Source organism: Lissotriton helveticus, chromosome 10, assembly GCF_964261635.1.
Source record: "Lissotriton helveticus chromosome 10, aLisHel1.1, whole genome shotgun sequence".
NCBI lineage: Eukaryota > Metazoa > Chordata > Amphibia > Caudata > Salamandridae > Lissotriton > Lissotriton helveticus.
In genome coordinates this window covers 2,226,908-2,239,419 of record NC_136071.1, presented here as the reverse complement: position 1 = coordinate 2,239,419, position 12,512 = coordinate 2,226,908, and the positions used below count along the sequence as shown (strand labels likewise).

General features: G+C 56.0%; 1 protein-coding gene across 1 annotated transcript in view; it reads right to left on the bottom strand.

The window, feature by feature from the left end:
• The window catches only part of SMC1A (structural maintenance of chromosomes 1A), a 202,992-nt gene that overhangs the window by 138,042 nt on the left and 52,438 nt on the right, over positions 1-12,512 (bottom strand). Inside the window, exons 5-8 of the mRNA XM_078664500.1 lie at positions 10,152-10,390; positions 6,039-6,297; positions 4,660-4,800; positions 2,069-2,151 (exon numbers count right to left, since the gene is read on the bottom strand). Of these exons, the coding sequence (XP_078520626.1) occupies positions 2,069-2,151; positions 4,660-4,800; positions 6,039-6,297; positions 10,152-10,390 (722 nt within the window). The remainder of the gene's footprint in view (positions 1-2,068; positions 2,152-4,659; positions 4,801-6,038; positions 6,298-10,151; positions 10,391-12,512) is intronic.

Sequence of the window (12,512 nt, the reverse complement as noted above, 5' to 3'; positions counted from 1 at the left end):
GTGCGTGCGCAAATACTTAGCCTACATCGCCTCCAAGTTTAGCCTTGCTGCTCGCGCCACGTTACCTAGAGGGTGAGTAGGGGTTATCTTGGCGTGTAACTCCCTTGCCCTGACTTGGGGGTGGTGGTCTCTGACTGACTTTGGCGAAAGCCCTGGCCAGCCGGGGATCCCATTTCCAACAAGAGCCAATGAATACAAAGCAAGAACATGAGATTGACAGGGAAGCCAACAAATGGTAAGCAACAGCCTGACCCAAAGCCAGTAAGTATTAATACTAAACACAATAATTGTTTTGATAATAGAGAGCTAAGAGAGGTTAGATTCCAAGACCTAAAAAGGTGAGTACAATGATCTTGAGCAGGAAGCTTAAAAGGAGACATTTCATTTAGCACTTTTACTCCTTGGGGAACGCCGACACGGAGGATCGAGCGTAGTTCAGAGTGTGGCCCACCCTGGGCTGGATCACGTGGAGCTGCAAACCAGGGACCGGCACTGACTCCTCCCACATGGTTTCTCTTCCCCCCGCAAAATGCTTGTGTAATGCTATCCATGCGAAGTACCAAAAACGATCTCTGGTACTTTGAGTTGTTGTGGTTTGAGGACAGTTAGATGCTCTTGTGTGGAGCAATTTACAAATCCACCGGGTGTCCTCCCAAACTAGCTGGCTGGTGGGAAAGTACCAAGCAAGGTCAATAATCTGGGGTGTCATCATTTCATTCTCAAGTCGATACATGGGTGGGATGTCCAGCCTCACTCGCAGGTGGCAATGTACTGGGGAACGGAGAAGATCTGGAGAGGAGCGGCTAATCTTAAACTGGGAGGGTGGGGGTGCCAAGGGGACTAATGGGTGGGAAGAGACAGTAACGTGCTTACATCGGTACACGGGAGGGAGGAGACAGTAACGTGCTTACATCGGTACACGGGAGGGAGGAGACAGTAACGTGCTTACATCGGTACACGGGAGGGAGGAGACAGTAATGTGCTTACACCGGTACACGGGAGGGAGGAGACAGTAACGTGCTTACACCGGTACATGGGAGGGAGGAGCCAGTAACGTGCTTACATCGGTACACGGGAGGGAGGAGACAGTAATGTGCTTACACCGGTACACGGGAGGGAGGAGACAGTAATGTGCTTACATCGGTACACGGGAGGGAGGAGCCAGTAACGTGCTTACATCGGTACACGGGAGGGAGGAGACAGTAACGTGCTTACATCGGTACACGGGAGGGAGGAGACAGTAACGTGCTTACATCGGTACACGGGAGGGAGGAGACAGTAACGTGCTTACATCGGTACACGGGAGGGAGGAGACAGTAACATGCTTACATCGGTACACGGGAGGGAGGAGACAGTAACATGCTTACACTGGTACACGGGAGGGAGGACACAGTAACGTGCTTACATCGGTACACGGGAGGGAGGAGACAGTAACGTGCTTACATCGGTTCATGGGAGGGAGGAGACAGTAACGTGCTTACACCGGTACACGGGAGGGAGGAGACAGTAATGTGCTTACATCGGTACACGGGAGGGAGGAGACAGTAACGTGCTTACATCGGTTCATGGGAGGGAGGAGACAGTAACGTGCTTACACCGGTACACGGGAGGGAGGAGACAGTAATGTGCTTACATCGGTACACGGGAGGGAGGAGACAGTAACGTGCTTACATCGGTACACGGGAGGGAGGAGACAGTAATGTGCTTACATCGGTACAGGGGAGCGAGGAAACAGTAATGTGCTTACATCGGTACACGGGAGGGAGGAGACAGTAACGTGCTTACATCGGTACACGGGAGGGAGGAAACAGTAACGTGCTTACACCGGTACACGGGAGGGAGGAGACAGTAAAGGGTGGGAGGATCCAGTGTGGTGCGTACATCAATACACGGGAGGGAGGAGACAGTAAAGTGCTTAGATCGGTACATGGGAGGGAGGAGACAGTAACGTGTTTACATCGGTACATGGGAGGGAGGAGATAGTAATGTGCTTACATCGGTACACAGGTGGGAGGGGCCAGTAAGGTGCTTACATCTATACATGGGCAGGTTTCCCAGCCCCACTCACTTGCTGGTGGCGATGTACTCCTCCAGCTTCTCAATCCTCTTCTGGTTCTCTTCGATCTCCCGTAACTTCTGTTTTATTTTTGCCTGAGAGTGAAAGATGGAGAGAAATCAGAGTGTACAAACCAAACTCTGCCGGATGAGTGTTGTTAAAATGAGGTGTGCAGAACAAATTGGAACCGAGTAGGCTGAGAAGACATCTGTGAGATGGTTGAGAGCCACACCCTCGTCCCGCCACTTGGGATCTAAATTCCAAAAAGAACATGTAACATAGCTCAGTTACTTAAGCATCTGCCTGCGGAAGCGTATCACAAGCCTAATGTCGCATACAAACAACGAGAAACCACACTGGCCCCACAGAAGGTAGTCTACTATGCCATGGATGTACGACACATGGTTTTACCACGCGTACCGTTACAACGCGTTTTTTACAACGCAAGTCGACTTGCGATGGAGGGGTACGGACTTAGGAATTTTTTAATTTACTATTCCAACACCAGCCTACGTACAGTAGGGAAGGTGTTAGATAGTCAATTAAATTCTTCCTTGTCCTGTAGCGCCCTCCAGCTCCAGTAAAAGACGCGTTGAAAGGGTACTGCGGAGTAAAATCCGCGTGGTAAAGGATGTTACCCCTACGCCACCCCCTGCCTGAGCACAGATCAATGAAAATCAAGCATATCACACCCCCTCGGAGGAAGACGACTATTCAATCGCCGCGGCCAGGGCGACTGACGCTGGAATCTGGGGATCAGGGTTCGATCCCCGGCTCCGGCGGCAGGTTAGCCCAGCACCATGTGACTCTGGGCAATAGCTTGCTTAATCTTCCCGACGGCCCCCCAGCGCCTAGAGACCCTTACGGGTGATTGTGCGCTTTACAAATGTGGATTATTTATTTATTTATTCAATCGAATTTCCCTTTGAAGAGAACTAGGCACGCAAAAGGGAATAAGGGAACCAAGGAGAGAGTATTACAATATCCAACTTCCCTCCCAGGCTCTGGGATATCTCACACTCTCCTTCAGGCATTCCCTGTTCTTGCAGTTTCTCCCATAATATAACATCCCAACAAGTGATGTCTGCTGCACCCAAAGCTCACGCTGTTTGAGACACCTCCACTCCTAAGGATCTCCAAGGAAGAGGCTGAGGCACAAGGATACCGCACCCAACACATGCATGGGTTGCTTATTATTAAAAACAGTGTGGTGCTCGAGTCTAGAGGACCAGCCGTCTAAGTCTTCAAAACCAGGAGAAAAATATCCATGATATTAAAAGACGATGTGACTCAGTACCCACACCCTAACATGTTTTGGTTTTTAACACCTTGCTTTATCACAGCAGCAATTGGACAGCAAATCCAGACTACTGGAATCTCTATTAAAAACAAAATAGGATTCTTTATTCATTAATTCTTTTAAAACAGATCCTTTTCTTCTTGGATTTTTGCTTTAGCCAACGTGTTTCGTCCAATAGGACTTCTTCAGGGCTCGTTCGATGTATATCCTGGGATTTTCACTGGAAATTCTCCATCCCAAAAAAGTCAAGAGAGCTTTATAGTGCGCTATAGCAGCAATCTGCATGGACACAGGAAGTTCCTGCAAACCGATCCAAAAGTGAAAGAAACTGGATGCCCAAATGTTAACGGATATCAACTTCTAAGTTCCTAAATCAATATACAAACAAAGGTTTAATAATCAGTTGATGGATGAGGTCTTGATGGTCACAAGCAGCATGGTCCACAGTCAAATCCCGTAAGTTGTGGAGTATAGTAATTCCCGCGCAAGTTAGAGTAACCGCAGGATATACATTGAACGAGCCCTGAAGACGTCCTATTGGACGAAACATGTTGGCTACAGCAAAATCCAGGAAGAAATGGATATGCAAGCTGCAAGGGCAGTAGCATTGTTCCAGAGAACCCTCTTCAGATCCCAGGCCTTAGGTACCCAGGGTACCACTTACTAGGGACTTACAGGGGGCAGAAGTACCAATCAGGGATATGTTCTTAGGGAAGGAGCACTGGCACAGGGGACGTGGATGGCAGGGGCACTGTGCACTACAAATGAAACCAGGCAAAAAGTGGGTGCTAACTATGCAAAAAGAGACAATAAGTGCCACAGTTCCATTCGAGTGCTGAAGATCAGTACATGCGCCCCTTTTAATCTGCAGTTGCCAACCTGTGATAGCACAGTTCAACAGAAAACCAGTGCGCCTCCTCCATGTATCTGCAGCTTCGATTGAGTGACCCCCAAACCCCACCGGAAAGAACAGATAAACAGCATAGCCCAAACTCTGTCACTCATGAACGCAGGCACTGCCAACACACCTGACCATCAATACAGTGGCATGCCAGGCCAGTTTCCTGTAGCAGGGGACATTGTACCGTCCAACTTCCCCAGGAAACCTCCTGCAACTTAGCACTGGCCCCATCACTCCAGCAGCAAAGACCTGTACCCCTTCAGAAGTAGAGAGTTCTCCTCGAGCAGCTAAGACAATGCTCCAATTTCTGGCAGTGCCTTCAAGGGCATGCAATTAGCCACAGCACTCTCCTCAAAAAGCAGAAGTATACCTGGTGGTCCGCATACCCTGCTTAGCACATACCTCCGTTTCCACTTTCTTGCGCTCCTCCAGATCTAGGCGGTCCTGGTCAGCCTTCTGGTCACGGTTGAATTTCTCCATCTCTTGTGCCAGTGTGGCGGCTCTCTTACTGGCCTCTTCCTTCAGCCGGTGGTACTGTTTCACCTGCGGGCACAGAATAAAAGAACTGGGGTCAGTGCACACGAGCTGCTCACAAAGCAAGCACAGGTTAAACATTTGTTGCACTGTTTGTAGCGCAACACATGGAGTCACCAATGTACAAAACTTGGTGGCAAGAAATGCACAAGGGAATGTTGCCGAAGGATCAAAGGAGCTAAAAAGGAAAGCACCCCTTTTTGCCCCATACCCAATAACCCCAGACTCGCTCTCCTCTGTTGTGAACACGACTGAGCATCTCTACATTGGCTCCCATCTTTGTCAGGGCCCGAAACAAGTTAGATCGGCCACCCTTTAAATTCTAGAGCCAACTGCTAAATGCCTATAAGATTTCCATCGAGTGACACTGCTCCACTCCAGTGTCTGGCTTTGTATTATCATTCAGCTCTAGGGACCCTGTTCTGTCATCGGTCAGGACCAGGTAAGTCTGCAAGGCTCCCCTAAAATCAAAGTCAGGCAGGGCACAGGACCCTTTGAATGCATCCAGCCATTGAAAGCTTTGCGTACATAGAGGTGATTACATTGAAGAGCTCTACACAAGGGCTACACTTTGCAACTAACAGAGGGATCCTATCTGTATCTCCATCAACCCTTGATTTTATCGTCACCTGCTCAAATTCAAGGGGCTGCAGGGCCTGACATGAACAGGTATTTATCCTGTTGTCACCTGGCTTTCTTCTAGTGTCCGTCTGCTCGCCCTGTTCTCCCAGTCACAGCTCTCTCCCGCTCTAATTTTGCTTCCTCCCTTTGGATCCTCTCTGATGTAGCTCTCGTCACTTGAATAAATGGCTGCATCCAGCACACTTCCCTGGGCTCTTAATATGCTCATACATGGTTTAGCCCCATTCAGATCTTTCCTTGGGCTTCTCTGTACCAAGCTGTAACCAGATACCTTCCTCACGAGCAGCCTCTCCTTGTTCCCATAACCCCCCACCTTTGGTAACGCTCTCAGAGATCTGCAGCTGTTTTTCATCTTCTACCTCTCGGATCTTTGGCTCCTGGCGCTGCTGCTCTTTTTATTGCGTTGCCCTCCAGAGACATCTCTCTCCTTGTCCGAGTACCTATCCTCACCAGTTTCCTCTTACGGTATGCTCTCACTTGACTCTGCCCCTATTCTCACCCAATTATTCCTCAGAAGGAACCCCTTTCTCTCGACTTCTCCATCATAAGCCAAACCCAGATTCTCCGTAAGAGACCTCTTCTTTGTCCAAGTCTCCTGCTCTCACCTGATTCTCCTCGAGAGTCAGATCTCTCCCCTGGCTCTGGCTCTCCTCTTCCATCCGGTCCTCAAACACCTTGCGTGCTTTCTCCACCGAGGACACTTCCTTCTCCAGCTCGTCCATGTCTGCCTTGCGCTTCTTGTACTGCTTCTGGGCATTCTGCATAGACTTCTTGGCTGCCTCCAGCTTCTTGATCTTATGCGATGTGTTCTCTTTGGCTTTGATGTATTGGGGCCGCTTCTGGTTCAACTCAGAGTCCTTGTCCCTGGATAAAAGAGGAAATATTGTTTTATTCAAATTGCTTTCCTTGCCACAAGAGTATTAACCTGCCACAGGGTGCGACTTGTCAAGCCTGAGGAGTGGTGGACAGCTGCGCTCTCTAGGCCAGAGACCGACACCAGAGTTGCCTCTTATACCCGAGTGGAAGGGAGAGTCATGGTACACATTAGATTACTCATGGGACGCTAACCATAGCTGCACAAGCCCCGCAGTGTGACCCGGCTCTGTGTTCAGAAATGAGATCACGAGAGAAACACATTTTAGGGTCTTCAGGAAGAACATACAGTGAGCAGGACAAGCAGGTTTGGGGACATCAATAGTTGTGGGTATGCTGCTGTGCACAGAGCCTGCATGAAACTATCGTGGGACCAAAGCAGGGGGAAACATGAGGCAAATAGGGCAAATATGCTAACAGCCAATGTCATCTTTGGCACAGCAGCAGGGAAGGAAGGTGAACTTGTGTGGAAGATGCTTTATGGGCAGCTGTACTGTTCAGCTGCAACTGAGAGCAGAGTTTGGGCAGCAATACAGATTTGTGGCAATAGTATACATAACCTGCTCTATAAAGCTCATCGCACATTCAAATCAAATAATTACAGACAAGGTGGTTCTCGGACTTCGGGGGAGAGGGCGGCTCGTGAACAGGGGGAGAGGGCGGCTCGTGAACAGGGGGAGAGGGAGGCTCACGAACAGGGGGAGAGGGAGGCTCACGAACAGGGGGGGAGGGAGGCTCACGAACAGGGGGAGAGGGAGGCTCACGAACAGGGGGAGAGGGAGGCTCACGAACAGGGGGAGAGGGAGGCTCACGAACAGGGGGAGAGGGAGGCTCACGAACAGGGGGAGAGGGAGGCTCACGAACAGGGGGGGAGGGAGGCTCACGAACAGGGGGGGAGGGCGGCTCACGAACAGGGGGAGAGGGCGGCTCACGAACAGGGGGAGAGGGAGGCTCACGAACAGGGGGAGAGGGAGGCTCACGAACAGGGGGAGAGGGAGGCTCACGAACAGGGGGAGAGGGAGGCTCACGAACAGGGGGAGAGGGAGGCTCACGAACAGGGGGAGAGGGAGGCTCACGAACAGGGGGAGAGGGAGGCTCGCGAACAGGGGGAGAGGGAGGCTCGCGAACAGGGGGAGAGGGAGGCTCGCGAACAGGGGGAGAGGGAGGCTCGCGAACAGGGGGAGAGGGAGGCTCGCGATCAGGGGGAGGGCGGCTCGCGATCAGGGGGAGAGGGCGGCTCATGAACAGGGGGAGAGGGCGGCTCATGAACAGGGGGAGAGGGCGGCTCATGAACAGGGGGAGAGGGCGGCTCATGAACAGGGGGAGAGGGCGGCTCATGAACAGGGGGAGAGGGCGGCTCATGAACAGGGGGAGAGGGCGGCTCATGAACAGGGGGAGAGGGCGGCTCATGATCAGGGGGAGAGGGCGGCTCATGATCAGGGGGAGAGGGCGGCTCATGATCAGGGGGGAGGGCGGCTCATGATCAGGGGGAGGGCGGCTCATGATCAGGGGGAGGGCGGCTCATGATCAGGGGGGAGGGCGGCTCATGATCAGGGGGGAGGGCGGCTCATGATCAGGGGGGAGGGCGGCTCATGATCAGGGGGGAGGGCGGCTCATGATCAGGGGGGAGGGCGGCTCATGATCAGGGGGGAGGGCGGCTCATGATCAGGGGGGAGGGCGGCTCATGATCAGGGGGGAGGGCGGCTCATGATCAGGGGGGAGGGCGGCTCGTGATCAGGGGGGAGGGCGGCTCGTGATCAGGGGGGAGGGCGGCTCGTGATCAGGGGGGAGGGCGGCTCGTGATCAGGGGGGGAGGGCGGCTCGTGAACAGGGGGGAGGGCGGCTCGTGAACAGGGGGGAGGGCGGCTCGTGAACAGGGGGAGAGGGCGGCTCGTGAACAGGGGGAGAGGGCGGCTCGTGAACAGGGGGAGAGGGCGGCTCGTGAACAGGGGGAGAGGGCGGCTCGTGAACAGGGGGAGAGGGCGGCTCGTGAACAGGGGGAGAGGGCGGCTCGTGAACAGGGGGAGAGGGCGGCTCGTGAACAGGGGGAGAGGGCGGCTCGTGAACAGGGGGAGAGGGCGGCTCGTGAACAGGGGGAGAGGGCGGCTCGTGAACAGGGGGAGAGGGCGGCTCGTGAACAGGGGGAGAGGGCGGCTCGTGAACAGGGGGAGAGGGCGGCTCGTGAACAGGGGGAGAGGGCGGCTCGTGAACAGGGGGAGAGGGCGGCTCGTGAACAGGGGGAGAGGGCGGCTCGTGAACAGGGGGAGAGGGCGGCTCGTGAACAGGGGGAGAGGGCGGCTCGTGAACAGGGGGAGAGGGCGGCTCGTGAACAGGGGGAGAGGGCGGCTCGTGAACAGGGGGAGAGGGCGGCTCGTGAACAGGGGGAGAGGGCGGCTCGTGAACAGGGGGAGAGGGCGGCTCGTGAACAGGGGGAGAGGGCGGCTCGTGAACAGGGGGAGAGGGCGGCTCGTGAACAGGGGAGAGGGCGGCTCGTGAACAGGGGAGAGGGCGGCTCGTGAACAGGGGAGAGGGCGGCTCGGGGAGAGGGAGGCTCGTGAACAGGGGGGAGGGCGGCTCGTGAACAGGGGGGAGGGCGGCTCATGAACGGGGGGAGAGGGAGGCTCATAAACAGGGGGAGAGGGAGGCTCATAAACAGGGGGAGAGGGCGGCTCATAAACAGGGGGAGAGGGCGGCTCGTGAACAGGGGAGAGAGGGAGGCTCATGAACAGGGGAGAGAGGGAGGCTCATGAACAGGGGAGAGGGCGGCTCGTGAACAGGGGAGAGGGCGGCTCGTGAACAGGGGAGAGGGCGGCTCGTGAACAGGGGAGAGGGCGGCTCGTGAACAGGGGAGAGGGCGGCTCGTGAACAGGGGAGAGGGCGGCTCGTGAACAGGGGAGAGGGCGGCTCGTGAACAGGGGAGAGGGCGGCTCGGGGAGAGGGAGGCTCGTGAACAGGGGGGAGGGCGGCTCGTGAACAGGGGGGAGGGCGGCTCATGAACAGGGGGAGAGGGAGGCTCATAAACAGGGGGAGAGGGCGGCTCATAAACAGGGGGAGAGGGCGGCTCGTGAACAGGGGAGAGAGGGAGGCTCATGAACAGGGGAGAGAGGGAGGCTCATGAACAGGGGAGAGGGCGGCTCGTGAACAGGGGAGAGGGCGGCTCGTGAACAGGGGAGAGGGCGGCTCGTGAACAGGGGAGAGGGCGGCTCGTGAACAGGGGAGAGGGCGGCTCGTGAACAGGGGAGAGGGCGGCTCGTGAACAGGGGAGAGGGCGGCTCGTGAACAGGGGAGAGGGCGGCTCGTGAACAGGGGGAGAGGGCGGCTCGTGAACAGGGGGAGAGGGCGGCTCGTGAACAGGGCGGCTCGTGAACAGGGGGAGAGGGCGGCTCATGAACAGGGGGAGAGGGCGGCTCATGAACAGGGGGAGAGGGCGGCTCATGAACAGGGGGAGAGGGCGGCTCATGAACAGGGGGAGGGGCGGCTCATGAACAGGGGGAGGGGCGGCTTATGAACAGGGGGAGAGGGCGGCTCAAGAACAGGGGGAGAGGGCGGCTCATATACAGGGGGGAGGAGGGCTCATGAACAGGGGAGAGGGCGGCTCATGAACAGGGGGAGAGGGCGGCTCATGAACAAGGGGGAGAGGGCGGCTCATGAACAAGGGGGAGAGGGCGGCTCATGAACAAGGGGGAGAGGGCGGCTCGAACAGGGGGAGGGCGGCTCGTGAACAGGGGAGAGAGGGAGGCTCATGAACAGGGGAGAGAGGGAGGCTCATGAACAGGGGGAGAGGCCGGCTCATGAACGGGGGGAGGCCGGCTCGTGATCACTGAAAGACCCCCCAGTGTTCGTACTTAATCCCTTTTTCTACGGTTTGCTGCTCCCGCATGATCTTGCCCAGATCCTTCTTTTTCTCCTTGAGCTCCTCCTCCACCTTGTCCATGCGCTTCTTGTCCTTATCGATGTCCTTGTTCTTGGTACTCAGTTCCTTGTTCAGCTTGTCCAGCTCCGTCTGATTGTGGTAGAGCTTGAACAGCTGCAGCTGCAACTGGGCACGCTGGCACTCGTCCTTTAAACGCTGATAACGCTCAGCCTAAGGGCAGCAAAGAGAAGAGAAGATGGTCAAGATGCACTCTACTGCTCACTAGACACTTCACCACCTGCTAACTGGTGCGAACAAGCATATATCATTATCGACTGGCGCAAGGGCACGCACACTCCCACTGCCTGGCGCAAGCAGGCGTGCACTCCCACTGCCTGGCGCAAGCACGCAAACACACTCCCACCGACTGGCGCGTGCACACTCCCACCGACTGGCGCGTGCACACTCCCACCGACTGGCGCGTGCACACTCCCACCGACTGGCGCGTGCACACTCCCACCGACTGGCGCGTGCACACTCCCACCGACTGGCGCGTGCACACTCCCACCGACTGGCGCGTGCACACTCCCACCGACTGGCGCGTGCACACTCCCACCGACTGGCGCGTGCACACTCCCACCGACTGGCGCGTGCACACTCCCACCGACTGGCGCGTGCACACTCCCACCGACTGGCGCGTGCACACTCCCACCGACTGGCGCGTGCACACTCCCACCGACTGGCGCGTGCACACTCCCACCGACTGGCGCGTGCACACTCCCACCGACTGGCGCGTGCACATTCCCACCGACTGGCGCGTGCACATTCCCACCGACTGGCGCGTGCACATTCCCACCGACTGGCGCAAGCACGCGCGCACACACTCCAACTGCCTGGCGTGAGCACACCCCCACTGCCTGGCGCAAGCACGTGAGCACACTCCCACTGCCTGGCGCAAGCACACTCCCACTGCCTGGCGCAAGCACACTTCCACTGCCGGGCGCGAGCACACTCCCACCGACTGGCGCGTGCACATTCCCACCGACTGGCGCGTGCACATTCCCACCGACTGGCGCGTGCACATTCCCACCGACTGGCGCAAGCACGCACGCACACACTCCAACTGCCTGGTGTGAGCACACCCCCACTGCCTGGCGCAAGCACGTGAGTACACTCCCACTGCCTGGCGCAAGCACACTCCCACTGCCTGGCGCTAGCACACTCCCACTGCCTGGCGCAAGCACACTCCCACTGCCTGGCGCAAGCACACTCCCACTGCCTGGCGCAAGCACGCGAGCACACTCCCACTGCCTGGCGCAAGCACACTCCCACTGCCCGGCGCAAGCACGCGAGCACACTCCCACTGACTGGCGCAAGCACGCGAGCACACTCCCACTGACTGGCGCAAGCACGCGAGCACACTCCCACTGACTGGGGGAAGCACGCGTACACTCACTGTTAGACCTGGCACCTTGGCGCGAGTTTCCCTTCCACTTTTTGCTGATGTGCCTCAGATGTTTTTGCTGGTGTCCGCCGCTCAGGGCACTGCGCCACGGCCAACCCGTGCCGCAGTGCAAGTGCTCCCTATGAAAAGTATAACTGTGATTGGTATACCTGATTGGTGCCTTGGATTTACTGTTAGTCCCTAGTAAAGTGCACCAGGAGTGCCAGGGCTTGTGAAGGCCAATACTGCTAGTGGGCCTGCAGCGCTGGTTGCGCCACCCACAGAAGCAGCCTTAAAATGTGTCTAGGGTCTGCCATTGCAGAACCTGCGGGCAGTCTGGTACTGTCACACTGGCTGGGCAAGTGCACACACTTGCCAGCCCCTAAACCTTCCCTTAACTTCATATTAGTCACCCCTATGGTAGGCCCACGGGCAGGGTGCATTGTAAGTATAACGTAGGACATGCTCTGATGTGTGTGGCATGTCCTAATAGTGAATTACTGCCAAATTCGTTTTTCACTATTGTAAGGCTACCTGTTCTCTTTAGGCCAGATGGGCTGCTGGAAATATTACACTCTATAATCCCAGCAGGCTCAGGGAACATGGTAGAAATTAATGTTTAGTATGCCTGAACTCAGAATAATAAAATACTTCTTTTAGTAAAGTTTATTTTAATGTCCTGTGTTTGCAAATGCTACTTTTAGAAAGCTAGCATTTGCTTGCCTAACCATTTCAGCCCGCCTCTGCTTGGATGTGTATCTGACTGTCTGGTTTGTGTGAGTGACAGGGCTGGGGAATGACAGGTGGTGAATGGGAGGATTACACCTTCGTGGGAGGTAGGAGTGGCCCTGGACTTTCCCTCAGGCTGTGCTCTGCCACCACAATGCTGGCTCCGCCCCCCCTGGGGAG